The sequence below is a fragment of the Sorex araneus genome, chromosome 2 (assembly GCF_027595985.1).
Source record: "Sorex araneus isolate mSorAra2 chromosome 2, mSorAra2.pri, whole genome shotgun sequence".
Classification (NCBI taxonomy): domain Eukaryota; kingdom Metazoa; phylum Chordata; class Mammalia; order Eulipotyphla; family Soricidae; genus Sorex; species Sorex araneus.
In genome coordinates this window covers 52,632,386-52,651,975 of record NC_073303.1, presented here as the reverse complement: position 1 = coordinate 52,651,975, position 19,590 = coordinate 52,632,386, and the positions used below count along the sequence as shown (strand labels likewise).

General features: G+C 39.1%; 1 protein-coding gene across 1 annotated transcript in view; it reads right to left on the bottom strand.

The window, feature by feature from the left end:
* The window catches only part of SNTG1 (syntrophin gamma 1), a 407,706-nt gene that overhangs the window by 112,038 nt on the left and 276,078 nt on the right, over nucleotides 1-19,590 (bottom strand). Inside the window, exons 10-11 of the mRNA XM_055126797.1 lie at nucleotides 19,434-19,516; nucleotides 4,272-4,402 (exon numbers count right to left, since the gene is read on the bottom strand). Of these exons, the coding sequence (XP_054982772.1) occupies nucleotides 4,272-4,402; nucleotides 19,434-19,516 (214 nt within the window). The remainder of the gene's footprint in view (nucleotides 1-4,271; nucleotides 4,403-19,433; nucleotides 19,517-19,590) is intronic.

Here is a 19,590-nt window from a genome sequence, read left to right as displayed (position 1 = left end):
CTTGCTTGTGCTCACAGGGCCAGGAAGGAAGCTTTCAGCCCACTGAAGAAGCAGGCTGCGGCCACTCTCCCCCACCCCACGAGGGCGTGGTCAGTAAGGCACCCACTCTCTTTACGGGGGTCAGCAGTCTGCGGGAGGGGCGGTCAGCGTCTTGCTTCAGTGGCCACTGCTCACTGTGCCCGAGTCTGAGGTTATGCCTACACGAAATGACCATGAAGCTGCTGTCCAGCACTCAGCAGAGTCCTGCCTACAGGGTTGGGGTCACTAGGGGCCAGGAGGGCAGCGAGGGTGTTGGCTCTCCACATGCCCTACACCACATCGGGTCCCCTGAGCCCTTCCAGAAACAGCCCCTTAGCACAAGGCCAGAATTATGCCCTGAACACAGCCTGGTATTGCTCAGAAAACAAAAATGAAACAAATGAAAATACTTTAATTAAATATCCCAAGCATCCGCAGTGAGGCATTGTGAATGAACGCTCTATTCTTGCTTGGATATTTAGTATCAACAGAGGAGTGCAACGTCGTGTCACCCAGCCTTCCCGCTCAAGCTCAACATGGAACTGGTTTCTTGAAAGAAGGTGGCTATCCGCCTCGTACGCAGGATAGAAGGAAACAGAGCAAGGGAACAGAACAGGGCCCAAGGCGATGAAGTTGGCCTCAGTACACAGAACGGCTTCCTGGGAAGGAGGAGGGTAGGACCCCGGTCATTGGTGGCTGGCACTCAGGTCAGAGGTCTAGGGTTAGACTTAAATAGGGATGAAATTATCACTGACGGTACTGGGAACTGCAGTACACCCATAACATGGGGTGGTGAATTAAAATAAAATAAGAGTTTTTTTTATGACCTCCCAAAAAGAAAAACCATCAGGATGATATTTTTATCTTTTTTTCTCATGCAGAAAAAAAATATGACAGGATATTCAAATACACTAATATTGAGAACATTATATGTAGAAATTTTCACAAATGCATTTTTAAAAGTGCTCCTTTTGTTTTTTTTAAAGGGTCTCAGAAAGCATTTAAAAATTCTATTTATTTTTTAAGGGCCGAAGTGATAGTACAGCAGGTGGGCTGCTTGCCTTGCAGATGGCCCCGTATGATTTTCTTCCAGAGCCCCCCATGAGGGAACCCTGAGTGCAGAGTCAGGAGTAAGCCTGGGGACCGCCCAAGCTTTTTCTTGGTAGTCCCAAAACCAAGAAAAAAATTCCCTTGAAACAAACAAAAAAATAAAGCACTTTAGTAAAATTTCAAAAACAAACCCAATGCAAGCTATTAAAGAGTGTCAACTGGACATGGTGAAATTGAAATTGTATCAGCAAAAGCAAGTATTTTGCAGAAGAGCTCAATAGCATTATTAAAACACAGAAGCTAGAATCCTAACACAGGAGGACAGAGCAGTAGGGTTTATTCTCTCTGTAAGACAAAACTATAAAATTGATTCAAGTCTAGAATTTAGGATTCCGTAAAACAGCCATACTAGCAGAGTGGCAGCAGGAAAGGAGATGGGAAGTGAGATGGTGTCTGAAGAAAATAATAGTCAAAGAGCCCAAGAATTTAGTGAAAATCATATCCAAAATTACAAACTTGAGTGAAACCCACATAGAATAAAGGCACAATAACGACCAGTCACAACACAATGATCCCTTGAGTCCTAAAGGGAAGAGAAAGAAAGCCTTTGACAGGAGTAATATTATGTGAATACCAATTTCATTTACACCTGAGTCCAAGGACAAAGAAAATGTATTTTTTCAGGCACATAGATTAAACTATTGACAATTCCAAATTCTATATATACAGAAAACTATCACTTTAGATGATAATTACTTTTTTCAAAAGAAGAAAAGTAAAATTTAATGATAATAATCTCATCTTTAAAATAATCTGTATTAGAGGGGCAGAGAAATAGCGCAGTGAAAAAGCACTTGCCTCGCACGCTGCCAACCCAGGCTCTTTCCCTGGTGCCCCGTATGGAGTGCCCATCCTCCAAACCAGCCAGGACTCACCCCTGAACACAGTACCTGAGTACTGCTGGGTGACAGTATATACATATGTATGTTATATACTGGGTGATTGTGTATATATATATGTTTAAATATACATGCATGTTTTAATTATATATATGTGTGTGTCTAGTATATATATATGCTATATACATCTCAGTATATAAGTGTATATATATATTGACAATACTTAGAAACATATTTCTTAATTCACTATGAAGAATAACCAGAAAATGCATAGAAGATAATATCATTATGCAACTATAAAATATGATTATAATTAAAAAAGCTTCTTCAAGAAATTTCTAGAGAAAATGGTAACTAAGCAAAACAGATGAGCTAAAATACTGTCAGTGAGTCAGACAAGAAAACTCATCACTGCTTGGAATAAAAAAAAATGGGGATGATCATCTATTGACTTCCAAGGAAAATATTTTGTTTCTCCCATACTTGATTTCTGTATTTTGTTGGCTTGATAAAGTCAACTTCAACTTTTTTTCAATCCATCTTTTACTTATTTACAGATAACTGAGGAAGCCACTTTTCTTAAATGAAAAAAGTACAGAAATCAGATTTACCAACATATCCTGTTTCTTTAGTCTTCATTTATAACATAGTTGTGTATTCATTCATTTCCTATGAAATAAAACAATAAATCAAACTTCAAAGTAAAACAGATTTTTCTACTCTCCAAATTTGGTAATTTTATTTAAAAATTCTTCTTGACACCATTACACACGTCACCTAATATAGATGGTTTGTAGTAAAATATTAAATAAATGATTTAACAGTGCTTTTATAGAAAGAAAATGTTAAAGAGGCCTTGGAAAACCAAGAAAGTAATCACTAGGGTATTGCATTTATTCTTTCTTCATGAATTTTAAAAATAATATTTCATGATAAAACAAATTCATGTTATCTGAAATGATGTTTGATCAAAATAAATATCAAAATAAAGATAACTATTCTGTCAAAGTAGGAAAGATAATCGAACATGAATGTGTGTCATATTTCTAAACTCAATTTAGAGTGGCAAATCAGCGAGTATATGTATATATGTAGTACTAAGCGCAAGAAGTTAGAAAAATATGCATGTTGAAAGACTTAAAATTACTATAAATGAATCAAGAAGTTACCGCAAACATGGTCTTTTTAGCTGAAGAAAACTGAATGGAACTAAATATTACAGAGACATATTAAGGAAGGCAATATAACACTTAATGATTAATCTGGGGCTTGAACACGATGGCTTAGAGATCTAACCTAACATACCATCATTTTTATAAATGTGGGTTTTTTGAGCAGAAACCATTCCTATTGACTCATATGTAGCATGTAACTATTAAAGACTCAAAGGCAGGGGAGGATAGTAAGTACGAAGTCATTGGGACTGCAAATTTAAGTGCATCTAATACACAACTTTTTACAGAAAAGTTTCTGTGTCCCTAGAACATACATCTCAAGCAAATTAGGAATAAAATGCCAAGCCAAATACTTTTAGAAACATTAGCAATAGAAGTCAAAATTTACACAAATAATAAAGTACTTTTAAAAATTCCCAAAATTAGTTCTTTGAATAAACAAATTTACCCCCAGAAATATTTTAAAAGATAAAAAAGGCAAAAAAAGCTCTAAACCTTTTATTCTTAACAAAAAAGAATAGAGTTAATTTTCCTACACTTATTTAAAAAAGATAATTTAAGAATTATTCATATGATGTTTCACCATTTAAATAAACTGCAATTTTCTGAAGACATAATATTACTAAAATGAAGATTAGAAGAAACCTACAAACCCAAACTAAAAATACTTCTCTTAAAGACACTTTAAGACACTAACTCATTTCAATAAATTAGTAGGAGGGCTTGAACTATGTTTTTTATCAGCAGATTAAAAATGTTTTATTGTAGTTGTACCATTCTATATTTCTTGTGCTCATTATTAGAATGTTCAGAGAGAAATAATGAAGGATATGCTTCTTAAATCTTGACTACAGCTCTACTATTTTGTATATACAGCAAACAAAAAAAGCAAGTAAATAGATAATGATAAGTGACCCTAAATTCTGGATTCATTAAAGACCTGGGAGAGAGGACGGATGGGTCCAGGAGGCGTTGTGGAGAGAGGCTGCACCTAACTACTGCTAATATCTCACACCTAAAATGTATTTTGCCATTTACACTTTGTAAACTGATGTCAGTTGGACAATGGTTTTGTCTACAGCTCTTCTCTAATGAATAGGAAATACAAAAATCACTGGTGTATACTCACCGACTCAGGTCTGTCCCGGGAACATACTGAGAGAAACGCGAATGCAGCAGAGGGATGAGTCGGAGGTCACACCAGCGCTTCTCCCATCTCAGACCCGGAGAAGTTGGCCAGGAGGAACATGAAAGTGTGTCCTGCAGAGAACACAGGCTTTCAGTATACTGTAATTTTCTGTGTTCTGATTTTATTACTCAACAAGTCCTTTCTATTTTGGTAAGTTTTCCCCTAAATAATTCAAAGACACCTATAGACTATCACAAGAAACATGGTATTACGGTACTCATATTAGATATTATTATCTTATCTGTGAATGGGATTCTGTAAGCATATGAGATTGGCATTCTTGAGAGTTAGATTGAGTAAAAGAATTAAAACAATGGAGTGTGGAGAAAATTAAAAAAAATACAACAGAGCTGAATTCACTTTGAGATGGGAAATATGTCTAAATTCAAATCTTACTGGATAATGAAAATATAAATAAATTTTAGTTGACTAAATTAGTCAATAGTTGCTGATCACTAAACACCCCATCTGACCCCATGAGCACTGTCAGGAGTAATCCCTGAGCACAGCCAGGAGGAAGCCCTGAAGGCTGAGTGTGCCGCCCCCGCCCCAACCCCCCCAAAAGTGCTGGGATTTATCAGTTACGTAAAAATATTTAGTAGAATGATTGTGCACATAAATCCTTTTCTAAAATGCACAATAAAATCTTAGTCTTTGTTTAAATTTTGTTTATAAAATGTTTATATATTTTGCATTATTCCAGTGTCATGTTATGTGGCTTACGCTTCTTTAAAATTACAGTATTTTAGGACAGTAGATGCTACAGGGGTTAAAGCATTTGTCATGTGTAAGTCAACAGCAGCTGGACCTCAGGCACCACCAGGAGTGATGGCTGAGAGAGAACAGAGTCAGAAGTACGAGCTGCGCATAGCTGGGTGTGGCCCAAATACACCCTCCAGATGAAAATGACTATTCTTCCATGCAAGACAATTGCTTTCAATTCTTTTTTATTTGGTAATTGGATAAATATATTAGATTCCTTGTTTTTCTTTCCCCTTTTCAATCATGTAATTGTTACAGTGTGTGACAGGGACTACATTTGGTGTAAGTACAATTAAACATGGAGTACTAAACCTCTGAACAAAACACTACCCCCCAGGTTCAAATCCCACGTTCCAAGCTGATTAGATTATTAACCTTGGGGGAACCATTTAAAATAGTTGTGCTGGGGGCTGGAGCTATTGCACAGTGGGTAGGGTGTTTGCCTTGCATTGGCACTCGGCCAACCCAGATTCAATTCTCAGCATCCCATACAGTTCCCCGAGCACCTCTAGGAGTGACCCCTGTGCATCGCCAGGTAAAACCCAAAAAGCTAAAATAAAACAGTTTTTCTTTGTTTTACATATCTTTTCAAAACTATCACAGATCTCCTTTAGCAAAAGATAAATCAACAACATTTTATTAATAAATAAAATCATTGACTATTCTATATATTTTAATTATGTTCATATCTCTGAACATATTTAACACAGTAACAAAATAAAACAATACCGTGTGTATGTCAGAGTTTTCAACCCTGTTCCGTTGGTCTGCAGCTCTGCCTTTGTTCCAGCACCACACTGTTTTAATTACTACCGCTTTTCAGTAGAATTTGAAGTTGGGGAGGTTGATTCCTCCCATTTTCTTTTCCCCAAGAATTGCTTTAGCTATTCATGGGGGTTTATTGTTCCATATGAATTTCAGGAGCGCTTGCTCCATTTCTTTGAAGAATATCAAGGGTATCCTTATAGGGATCACATTGAATTTGTACAATGCTTTGGGGAGTATTGCCATTTTGACAATATTAATTCTTCCAATCCATGAGCAGGGGATATCTTTCCATTTCCTCGTGTCTTCTTTTATTTCCTGAAGTAGCACTTTGTAGTTTTCATTATACAAGTCCTTTACTTCCTTAGTTAAGCTGATTCTGAGGTACTTGATTTTTTTGAGGCACAATTGTGAACGGGATTGCTTTTATCATTTCACTTTCTTCCCTCTCATTATTTGCATATAGGAAAGCCATGGACATTTAGGTATTGATTTTATAGCCTGCAACTTTACTATACAAGTCTATTGTTTCTAGGAGTTTCTTGGTAGAGGTTTTAGGGTTATCTAAGTATAGTATCATACCATTTGCGAATAATGAGAGCTTGATTTCTTCCTTTCCTACTTGAATGCCCTTAATATCTTTTTCTTGCCTAATCACTATTGCAAGTACTTCCAGTACTATATTGAACAGAATTGGAGAGAGTGGGCATCCTTGTCTCATCCCTGTTCTTAGAGGGAAGGCTCTTAGTTTTTCCCCATTGAGGATGATGCTTGCCGTAGGCTTTGACTATATTAAGGAAGGTCCCTTCTATACCCATTTTGGTGAGAGTTTTCATCATAAATGGGCTCTGGATCTTGTCAAATGCTTTCTCTGCATCTATTGATATGATTTTTATCTTTTATTTTGTTGATATGATGGATTATGTTGATTGATTTCTGGATGTTAAACCATCCTTGCATCCCCAGGGGGAGGTATACTGTAATTCTTGGTGGTGGAATATGTACACTGGTGAAGGGATGGGTGTTTGAGCATTGTATAACTGAGACTTAAACCTGAAAGCTTTGTAACTTTCCACATGGTAATTCAATAAAAAAATAAATTAAAAAAAACCAATACTGTGTGTATCCTTTCATAAATATTAACTCCACTCCCTACTTTTGATAACCTTCTTTGTGTTTTTGTTTGCTTTTATTGCTGAGTTTATGAGTGCTTCATATAACTAGGAAATTAGCCTTTTGTCAGATGGATGGTGAATTCTTCCATTCAGTAGTTTCTCTATTTTAAATATTGTCTCACAGATAGAAACCTTAGTTTGATGCAATCTACTTAGTTTTGCTTTTTCTTTTGCCAATGGATTCAAATTATGAAAATTTGAATAAAATATGGGGAGTTAGATCCATTTTCTTTCTGATGCTTTATTTTTTAATAATTTGAGTCTAATATCAAGGTATCTACTTTGAATAAACCTCTGTTTATAATGTGAAATAGAGGTCCAGCTTCAATATTTTGTACAAAACTAGTTTTATCAACTGCATTTGTTGAAAAGGATTTTTCTTGCACCACTTGATGCCCCTAACTCCATTTCCATAAATAAGTCATCTGTTATTTTGCTTACAAGTTCTCAATTCTATTTGCTTTTCCAAAAACTTGTGTTTGTTCAAGTCCAGAGTTCTATTCAATGTAGTTCAGTCATGGATATTATATGGTATCCATGTGTTTTAAAACATTGCTTTTGCTTTGGGGGGACTTTTATGATTCCACACATATTACAAATGTTTGTCTGTTTCTTTAAAGAATGTGTGGAGGATTTTTTTCAGGAGAGAACTGAATTCTATATAGTGCTGTAGGTAAGATATCATTTTAATGATATTAATTCCCCCAATTCAAGAGCAAGAAATATGCTTGTATTAAAATTGGAATGTGTCTTAAAATTTTAAACAAATGGGTTTTTACCTCACATATAGATATAATGAAATTGATTCTTTAGATAATCATAAATTATATTTAAAAAATTTCTCCAATGAACAGGCACTTCTCTGAGAGAGACCAATGGACAGCCATGGGGAAAAATGCTCATTATCACTTATTATTACAAAAATCCAAATCAAGACAATGATGAGATAACATCTCATGCCAGTCAGAAAGGCACATATCAAAAATATTGGGAACAATCTCTGTGGGCGGGGATGTGGTGGGAAAGGAACCCTTGTCCCCTGCTGGTTGGAATGTTGTCTGGTCAAACCACTATGAAAAACAGAGTGAAAGGTTCTCAGGAAAGTCAGAACTGAGCTCCCATATGATCCTGCAGTTCCATTTTTGTTTACCTCTCTCCAGGACAGAAAAACAGTCATTCAAAAGAATGTATGCACACCATCATTCACTGTAGCACTCAGTTCAGTGGTTTGGATTTGGAATCAAACTGATGTCCAACAATAGATCAGCGGATCATGAAGATGTGGTCCATGTGTGGTGTATATACACACAATGGAATACTACACAGCTGTAAGGAATGATGAAATCATAAAAACCATGGCAACATGTGTGGAATTGGAAGACATCAAATTAAACAAAGTAAACCAGGATAACCACGGGATGATATCACTCATAAACGGTATATAGGATAATTGGAGGAGGGAATGAAATGTTTCAAAGGTGGATGCCAAGATTGACCTTGGCCCCTGAGTACAGGGAGGAGAAGGAAAGGAAGAGAGGAAGGGGGCAAGAAGAGGCAGCTGAGAAACAGCAGGGTCCAGGGGAATTGGGTACAAGAGAGTAGCCACAGGGTCAACAGCACTGAAGTCTAGACCCAAACTTTAACAACCAAACCCAGAAAGGTGCCTTTCAAAGGGTCAGGCTGGAGTGGGGCAGGGGATGTGGGGGACAGGAGGAATGAGGGCTGGAACCTGGGGACTATGGTGGAGGGAGTTGAAACTGGTGTTGAACAAGTGCTGCAATACTGTATGTCTAAACTCAACTCAGAAAAACGTGGTAGAAACTGCTTTTATTTTTTAAAATGTGGGGAAAAAATTCTTCCATTTTTGTGTCATAAAGCAGTGGGGTTCTTTTTTGGACATTTTAATGTTCATTTATAGGATAAACCCTGTCGTAACTCTGAACTTTGTAGTAAATTACTTGCTTTCTTATTGCCCTTATAACCTTTTCAAATTTTACTACAGTGCAGTGTTCCTTGCTTACACACAAGAAGAGTGTTAATGCCATGCTGCTAACATTTGGGAGTTAATTGGCTCTGAAATATATCTACTCTTGGGCATTTGTCATAATTACTTGACTCAGAATTTGGTTGCCATAGTACCTAACACCCCACAAATGGTGATTGTGCTGTGGGCCTAGGATGGACCGAGGCAAGTGGTGAAGCTACCCCAGCATCGAAATGGGATAATCTAGAAAGCATAAAAGCACTATTTTGATGCAAGTTGTTATGACTTCAGAGACAGGACCCCCAAGGGGAAGGAGAAGCTGAACTAACTGGTCTGAGAACTTAGTCTGGGATTTACGGTAAAAGCCTTGCTTGCCCTTGGAGCCCAGAAAATAAAGTTTTGGAATCTACATCTCTGACTGTGTTTATCCAAATAACTGCAAGCATTACTAAAGAGTAAAGTTAATTGTTTAATTTGTACTAATAGCAAGGAAAAGAGAAAAGCAATACAGTGCTTCTTGGCCCTTGGCGAATTTCTCTGGGTAGCCTTTGGGAACAGAGTGTCTCCTTGGGCTAATGCCTCCAAGAGAATCGCCTCCTCAAAATGCTTTACCTCTGAAAATGATCCATCACACCTACGTGCAGTCCTGTACCACAAACCGTCCTTTGTTCTATAAGTATGCTAGCAGCTCTGGAATTGAACAGACCATTTTGACCACCCACCCATGGCCTGGAGCGGTGTCTGTTGGCCACGGAATGTGTCGGGCACCTGAATTCACACTCACTGTTGTGATGCTGTCCTTAGCTACCTCAGGGATGCTGGATGATTCTTTATACATCTTATTAGTGGTACATTAGAGCCAACATGTTTATAGGTTTAGTACTGACTTTGTAACACTTTTTTACATCTGAAGTTTATGTTGTCTGATGCAGCATGGCTCTCCTGGCATTTTTTTTGTGTGTGGCTATTTGCATGTAGTTATTTCCAGTCTATTATTTGGAATCTAGTTTATCATGGCTACTGAGGTGTCTCCTAGAGGTACCAGAAAGTTGGTTCTGTTTTTTATCCTGCCACGCTGTACTTTCGACTGGTAATTTGTTCCACTGATAGTAATTGATATTACTGCAATGAAGAAATTTATTTTCATGATTTTATAGAAATTATAATTTAAATTTTGTCTTGCCTTTTGAAGGAGATCATTAAATGCTTCTTGCCAAGCTGTTTTCATGGCAGTGAATCTCTTAAGCTATTCTTTATTCATAATGCTTTACGTCATTCCTTCAAGTTCGAATGACAACCTCCCTGGATAAAGAATTCCTGCTGAATACTTGTTTGCTATAACCCACCGATTCATTCTGATAGGTGATTTTCATTTGGGAGATCGCTCTGTATTGTGGAGGAAACTATGTACTTACTTCTACGATATTGACATTCATAGGATATCATCTCTACCTCTTGCAGAATCTCCTGCCCCATTTCCAGGTTGTCTTCACTGGGGATCCTTGGAGGGGGGCGGGTTGAGTTTCCCTCCCCGCCCCAAGCGAGCCCCAGCATCCGAATACCTCCAGAACCCAGCCACAACCATGCTCAGGGCCACTCTCCACTTGCTCGGACCAAACAAGCCTCACCCATGAAGGAACTGGCAGAGAAACCCAGGTATGCGGGAGTCGGGGCTGAGATCTCCAAGCCTGTTCAGATCAGGATTGGGCTTCCTTCACCCAGATTCCTAGTTTTCCAGTAGCTTGGAAGTCACACCCACAAATTGCCCCCTGCACCGTGTAATCCCATCAGCAGCCAAGATCCAGAGACTATAAAACAAAGCTCCCAGAAGAGAGCGATGTAGAATCTCACACGGCAGAGCCTGGCAAGCTACCCATGGCATATTAGATATGCCAAAAACAGTAACAATGATGGGTCTCATTCCCCTGACCCTGAATGAGATAGGGATGAATGGAGACGTTACTGGTGCCTGCCTGAGCAAATCGATCAGCAATAGGAGGACAGTGACAGTGACAGTGACATCTCTATCTCGGGCTTTAACTACAATATTTCTATTTGGGTTTAAATACAATATTTCATTTGGGTTTTTAAACTGGGAATCTTTGAGTATCTTTAATCTCTTTGTACAATTGAATCTTTAATTAAGAAACCTTTAGTTACAGTTTCTTTGACTAAGATTTTGTTGTTGTTGATAGCTCTGCTCCATTCCTCTGTGACTCTTATAATTTTTATCTTTACTTTTAATGTTTTTTTAACCACTTCAACAGTGTCATTGACAAAGTTGTTCATGATGCATTTGTTACAGGGGTTCAGTATTTCAATCCCAATCCCACCACCACTGTCACTTTCCCTCCACCACTGTCTCCACTGTCTCCATTTTCCCAACTGCCCCTCAAGCCTGTCCCCATAGCAGGCCCGCAATAATTTGTTATACATTGCTTGTTACCATTAAACAGCATTAACGGAATTATCAAAAAATATTTCCTCAGAAAATAATTTGTAAAAATTATTGTCTCTCACCATGGGGACATTCTTTGTCTAAGCTGTTGTGAGTCAAGCCTTCTGTGTTAACACTTTTGTTAGTCTTCTATCAAAGGTTGGCTTCTGTGTTACATCCCATCCAGTCTGGAGTGCAGCAGATGCCATGTCACTGTGTGGCTGTCCCCTTCCTAGGCGGCCTGGAGTTCTCATCCACAGATTTGTTTGTTGGTGTGTTTCGGAGCCACACCCAGCGGTGCTCAGGGCTTACTCCCGGCTCTGCACTCAGAGGTCACTCCCGGTGGGCTAGGGGCACTGTACGGGGTGCCTGTTATGGAACTCAACCCGTAGGACACGTGCAAGAAAAGTCCTCTATTCCTGTACTGACCCTTCTTCAGCTGGACTGAGACCTGCCTGGGAAGGGCTTTGGTGGACAGATGGACACTCCCTTTTGCACTCCCTAAGACCAGGGACTCCTGCCGGAAGTGCTCAGTCTTTTGCAGGTGGAGACCTACAAGGCTGAACGTGCTTTTGTAAGAGATTGACTGTAAAATGTGTCCCCTTGATTAGTCTCCACCGCTGGCTTCAGCCTTCAGCCCAGCAGGACGTCCTGTCACTTGGTGTCCCCTGTCGCAGCCCTGTAGCTCTGTATTCCTTCGCTCTCCCTCCATGGCTCATCGTGAGAGACGTCCTAGAGGGACCTGAGCAGGTTCTGCCAAACTCCTCTCTGCAGGACGTCCCGGAGAACCTCTACATCATTTCTGACCAAGTGAAATTGGCAGGACAGCTTTTTTCACCGTTAGCCAATTTTATTATTTAAAAATGATAAATTCATCATATATGTTCGTATTTGACTCTGTTATATTTCCATACTTTATTCCTTTGATTTTCACTCTATTATTTTTTCCCTCATTCTTATTACTTTGGCTTTCCCTTGTTAAGATGTGAGGTTATGGGCTAATTCAAACCTTTGTTTCCTGATGAATGACTGTGTTGACTTATGCTTCCTCCTTTCAGTAGAACTTTTGTGGTGTCCCATGTGATCTGGCAGTTTGCATCTCTATTCTTATTTGTTTGCATGACTATATATATTTTATTCTTTGATTCTTCTCATTGATCAGTATTTTTCCATAATAAAGTATCATTTCTAATATTTAGTTTTTTACCAGCTAAAATTCTCTGATGAATTTTCATCTAAAAATAATGGGGATGGAGAGACAGTACAGCAGGCGAGTTATTTGCCGTGCACACATCTGACCTGGGCTTGATCCCCGGCATGGCACACCACATGCCCTGCCATGAGCTCTTGGCGGAGTGAGCCCTGAGCACTCAAATGTGTGCATGGTCCCATAGAGTTTGAGGTCTGAGAAGAATGTATTTGTCATAGTTTTGATCTTCTTAATTTAATTTTATTTATTGTTTGGGGAGATTTGGGCCACACACAGCGGTGCTGAAGGCCTCTCCTGGTTTCCCTCGGGGAACCGTATCATACTGGGGACCAAGCTTGTGCCTGCTGATTCCAGGCAAGATTTCACCCACTGTACTGTCTCCCCAGCTCCTGTTTATTAAAAATTTATGTCACATGTTTAATTTAAGAGACAACCTATCTGGAGAGAGTATTATTGATAGATGGATATTTCATGCCATATTTCAGTAATGTCCTGCCCCACTGGCCTGGATTTTTCAACTGAATTGTTCTTCTTTGTATCCTATGTAGTGTCTATTTCATGTTAAGTTTTTGCTTTGCTCTTGCTGCCCTCAGGAGTCTATGCATCTGACCTATGTTATTTTATTTATTTATTTTGCTTTTTGAGTCACACCTGACAATGCACAGGGGTTACCCTGGCTCATGCACTTAGGAATTACCCCTGGCAGTGCTCGGGACCATATGGGATGCTGGGAATCGAACCCGGGTCGGCCGCATGCAAGGCAAGCGCCCTACCCACTGTGCTATTGCTCCAGCCCCTGACCTAGGTTATTTTAAAATTAATATGTCCTTAGTTAATTTTCTTCAAGGCTCTGAATTTCTTGGATCTGTGTATAGGACGGTCCTCAGAATAAGAAAGTTCTTAGCTATAATTTCTTCTACGAATAATTTTTCCCCAATCTTTCTTAGCTTTCCTTGTCTATCTTTATAATGCAAATGTTATTCCTCTGCAAGCTACCTCAGAAATTTTGGTTTTTATTTGTACTTGAGTCCCTCTGTTTTTTAGGATGGCCTTATACACTGCACTCTTGAGCACACAGATTCATTCTCAGCTATTGAAACTCGGTGACAGAACATCTATCATGTGTTATTTCAGCTACTGAGCTTTTCAGTTCAATGACTTTTGATTGATGTTTTATCATTCATTTTTGTTCATTGTTAGAGATCTCTTAAACATTTTCTGAAATCAGTGAACATCTTTATCAATATCACTTTGAAGTGATATGTTTGGGGTCCTTCTGGGCTTTTGTCTTCATCTACTAATGCAGATGAATTCTTCCACTACTTCATTTTATTTAGTGCAAGAAAGATGGTTTTATAATCTCTCAGGGAAAGCAGAGAAAGATACTTTTACAGATAAAGGTTGTCAAACAAAATGATAATAAATGCCAAAAATCTTTAAAAACATAAGCAACAGACTACTGAAGGAAATGGTAATCAATGATAGACAAACATAAGATGTTTTTTATTTTCTTTTTGAAACATACCTGGTGATGCACAGAGATTATTCTTGTCTCTGCTCCCTTCCTCTGCACTCAGGAATTACTCCTGGCGGTGCTCGGGAGACCATATGGGATGCTGGGAATCGAATGCGGGTTGGCCATGTGCAAGGCAAATGCCCTACCCACTGTGCTATCTATCACTCCAGCACCAACAAACATAAGATTTAAATACCATAATTTATGAAACTTGGGCTGGAGCTATAGCACAGCGGGTAGGGCATTTGCCTTGCACAAGGCCAACCGGGTTCGATTCCTCCATCCCTCTCAGAGAGCCCAGCAAGCACCGAGAGTATAATGCCCGCACAACAGAGCCTGGCAAGCTACCCGTGGCATATTCGATATGCCAAAAACAGTAACAAGTCTCACAATGGAGACGTTACTGGTGCTCACTCGAGGAAATTTGATAAGCAACTGGATGACAGTGATACAGTGAATTTATGGAACTCATGGATTAGCTGCTATGACAATTATGATGATTATTTGCATGTCCTTTATGTAAAATCTCAACCTGATGTTCTATATGCCAAACATCATTCTGTTTGCTACTTACATAAATATGAAATACTTACTATAACTCCAGTTGAAATTTATAGGATAGAAATACTTCATTTATACGGTATTTATTAAAAAATAAGGTGGTATTTGTAGTAAAAATGTATGAATATAATCATTAAGAATTGTAGAAGTAATAATTCATTTTTCTAATATCTTTATGCCACAGTATTATAAGAGTTATTTTTAGTTGTTTGTAGTACTACACAACATAGTTATTTTTGTGGTTTATAAAGGCCCATTATTTTATTTTCAAAAGCTTTATTCTTCAGTGTCAAGAATGGTGTTTCTTATAATGTAGGAGAATATCACTGTATCACTGTATCACTGTCATCCCGTTGCTCATCGGTTTGCTCAAGCGGGCACCAGTCTTGTGCCAGATTGTGAGACTTGTATTTACTATTTTTGACATATTGAATACGCCACAGGTAGCTTGCCAGGCTCTGCCGTATAGGAAAATATAAAATAATTATTTTCTAAATCTAAGGCATAATATTTTCATGTCACTTATACTTTAACACAAAGTAAAAATAATATTTCCCTATATTACTGGCATCAATGAGAAGAGTAGAATCTTTTTTGCTTTAAAATAGAATTTTTTCCCAAGAAGCAAAACATTTAAGATATGTTACTACAAAGTAATCTCAACGGTAACCATCTTCTGAAAATATAATTTTATACTAGATCAAAAGCTAATGCCACTGTATGTTTAAGATTTGGCATAGAAAATTGCATTAAAGATGCAAGTTTTAAAAACTGCTTCTCAGAAACTAGCTAGCTTATTATATAAATTTAAATCACCTGTTAAGCAGAAAATTAATTCATTTTCAGCACCACGGTTAGAAAATCAGTAGATTCTTATATACCATGAAATTACTGACTTTGAGTGCTTTGAAATATGAAATGATGTCAATATAAGAAATTATTTTCTCATATATTAGAAATGTTGCCTGATTTTCTCTAGATAATAGTCAGCATAAAAATTTAAATTGAGTTACCTGGATCCAGTACAGAAATGAATATTTAGACATATCAAATAATTGAATATTTTTCTTTAAAATGCTGTCGATGATAAATAAATTTTCTTTGGAGATTATGATTCTGAGTTTCTACTGTTCATGGTTATTTAGTGTAAATCATAAGAATGCATAATTTTTAACTACTCTCAACTTTACTCTGGACAAATATATATCTCTAGTTTCTATTCCTGCACCAAGATCTACTGAGAATGGGTGGAATCCACCCAGCCCTATGTGCCCTTGGGCACCCCTCATGGTTGGTGTGTCCCAGACCACTCATTTCAAAGCACGTGCACACCCTTATGCCCACTGCGGTGCTCGGTGCCATAGGCAGAAGACAGACAGGACAAGACTCCCAGACGGGGGAGTGGAGGAGCCTCAGTGGCACTTTGCCCCACAGGAGAGCAGCAGAGACATCCCTGCAGCTGGCAACCACAGGACGCAGCTGGAAGGTGCAATGTCACGCAGACTATGACAAGGGCAAAATATAAGACTATTTCATTCACCTGAGGAATACAGAGAGGCCAAACAGGGCATAGGCGGTACTGAACAGTGACAAACTTTTGATTTGGGGTAAAAGACTGGATGACCAAGCAATAGACTGGAAGTGAAATTGGGACAGTGATGGATGGGTAACCTTGGTGGTGAGGTGGAAACATTTCAATATCAACACCATTTACCCTAACACTATTGTCACCATAACACATAAAATACTTCATATGCAATATGTAGTTTAAATATATATAGGTAATATCTGAGTATATATGTTGCATGTGTTCCAGTAAGTAAAATATTTAATAACATTTAGAACTATGTTTCATTTCATCATTTAGCTGTAGTTCTAGATTTTGAACATTTAAAAAAAATTGAGATTGTATTTAGTGGTTCTTGGGGCCTACCCCAAATTCAGTGCTTAGGAGTCAATCCAAGCAGCGCTTGGGGATCTTGTGGTCTGGGACTCGAATCCAGGACTGAGACATGAAAATGGTGTTCCAGCACTGAGTCACATCTCTATAATGTTTAGTCCTAATATATATATATGCATATATATATTCACACACATATACTCACATTAAAAATAGATATGCATATATCACTGTCGTCCTGTTGCTCATCAATTTGCTCAGGCGGGTGCCAGTAACATCTCCATTTGTCCCTGTCACGTTCAGGGTCAGGGGAATGAGGCCCATTATTGTTACTGTTTTTGGTATACCGAATACACTGTGGGTAGCTTGCCAGGCTCTGCCTGCTAGATTCTACATCGCTCTCTTCCGGGAGCTTTGTTTTATAGTCTTTGGATCTTGGCCATTGATGAGATTACATCGCACTGGGGCAGTTTGTGGGTGTGACTGCCAAGCTACGGGAAAATTGGGGAATTGGGGATCTGAGTGGAGGAGGTCCCATCCTGATCCGAGCAGGCTTGGAGATATCAGCCCCGGGTCCCACACACCTGGATTCCTCTGCTGGTTCCTTCATGCATGAGGCTCGTCCGAACATGTGGAGAGGGGCCTTGAGCATGGCTGTAGCTGGGTTCTGGAGCTTTTTGGCTGCCATGGCTGTGCATGGGGCAGGGAGGGAAACTCAACCCACCCTGTCCGAGGCAGCCCTGATGAAGATAGCCTGGCCCGGGGGCAGGAGATTTTGATTGTCATCTAAAAAAAATTTTTTTTCAGAACACAAAATTCAAAAAACAAAACAAAAAAAACCCAAAAGATTTGTTTTCTGAATATTTTTGGCTACTGGGTCACACCCAGTGGTGCTCGGGGGTTACTTCGAGGTCACTGCTGGAGATCAGCCAACTGAGCCGTCCACGGGCAGAGCATGCAAGAAGTGCCTTGAGCTCCCTCTTTGCCCAGGGTTTTGAAATGGTCACAACTGTGTTCACAAGAATAGTTACAGAATTATGAAGTGCATTTTCTTCTTCACCGTGCGTTTCCAGAAGAGGATAACCTAGTAGCTGTAGAGTTAGAATTCCACAGATCACTGCATGCCTGTCAGCACAGTGAGTGTGAAACGAGCTGGAAGTGGTTGATGTTGACACCTCCAGCGGTGCTGAGAGTCCAGCTCTGCCTCTGGCATCGCCCCGACCACGCCCGGGGTCCAAGCCAGGCCTCCTGCACGCGGAGCACACAGGCCCCTGGGCTCTGGGAGCTCGCACTGGCCTTCAGAAATCACGTCCAGAGCATCTTCACTGAAGCGAAAGAACAAGAGCCTGTGGCTCAGTGCTCAGTGCTCCTCCTGCACGTGTGAGGCTTTGGATTAGGTCCACAGCACCATGGATAAGGAAGGGGGAAAAGGAAAACACACCAGAAAGCCACGGGTGAGGTAAGAGGACAAAATTTGGTCGCAGATTTTAAGATACGTTCATAATTGAGAAGAGAACGGAGCACGGCAGCCTATACGCATTTCCTCCTTAGGAAAACTGTGTTTATACCACCTGATGTCATCCTCTACAGATAAACTCTTAAACACTACCTATTGTTTGGCAGTAATCTGGCAGCAAAAATAAAAGAGAATATGTATATAAAATACAATAAAATGTGCGTGGCTTATACTTCTGGAGATAAATTAAAAATTTCCAAGTGTTCCTTTTTAGCGACAAAAAACAATCAATAGAACAAACAAAATGCAGAAAAGTCTCAGAGACTCCTCTAAGGAACAGTATTGTAGGAATTCAGCATGACAAAGATCATCAGTAGGAACCAAGCTGTAAATGTCAAAAGCAATATTTTAAAATGTGAAATGCCACGATTATGGTAAGAAGTTGAATTGGAAGATAAATCATATAGAGCAGATGAAAATATCTTACATCTCATAGTATGTGCAATAATAAAACAAATTTCTTAAGGTCAGCCCTTCTACTTCCTTTCCTTGTCAGCACAGGAGATAATTGTTAATTATAAATATAACAAAAGAAAATGTGTGAATATTTTGAAGGGTAAAAAAATATCATAATGGTCATAAGAGAAAAGTGAAACTTCTTTCTACATAATTCAGGCAGAAAATGAAAAAGGACATTTTACTAAATGCATAAAAACAAATGTGGTTGCCCTTAAACAAGGGCTGGTGTGGCTCAACCCCATGCCCATTCCTCACAAATAGAGACCAAGTTTATTACAGGGACCTCCGTTCTTGAACTTGTTTTACACTTGTTTGGGGAGACGCCACCTGACAATGCTCTCGAGCTGCTCACAACTCCACGAGGGATTAGACTTTAATTTGAAGACAATCTACCGAGGGAATTTTTTGCACTTTTCCTTAAAATCCAACATGCTCAAAGATCAGCAAAACTACCAAATTAAATTTCTAAAACAATTTCATAAAACTAATAAAAATCACATCGAACCATTTGCAATGTGAAGCTCTATGTCTTTTGCAATAGTATAAGAAGAATATGCCTGAACCTCCCAAATTAGACGTCTGTAGCTCACACACAGCTTAATATAGAACTGAAATATGAAAAATAGGGCGATTAAACTAAAATACTTAATATTGTCTTTCCCGGTTTATCATCAAACTTCAATGATGAAGCAATCAAGGATTTCCAATAGGGCAAGGAAACCGGATTAAGTAACAGTTTTGAAAACCAATACAGAGACTCTTCCTGGGTTTCTATGGCATTTCCTTATTTGTGGAGCTAAGAGCACAGTCATCTTACTGTGTTGTTGGGGTGGTAGTTGAGGTGTAAGCCGCTGTCACAGAGCGGGGAGGAGGTGCCGCTGCTCTGGTCGCTGGGGGCGCCTGTGGGGGACACAGCACAGCCACCGGTTAGAACCCATGCCAGACCACACATTAGAAACTCAATTTCCCAGAAC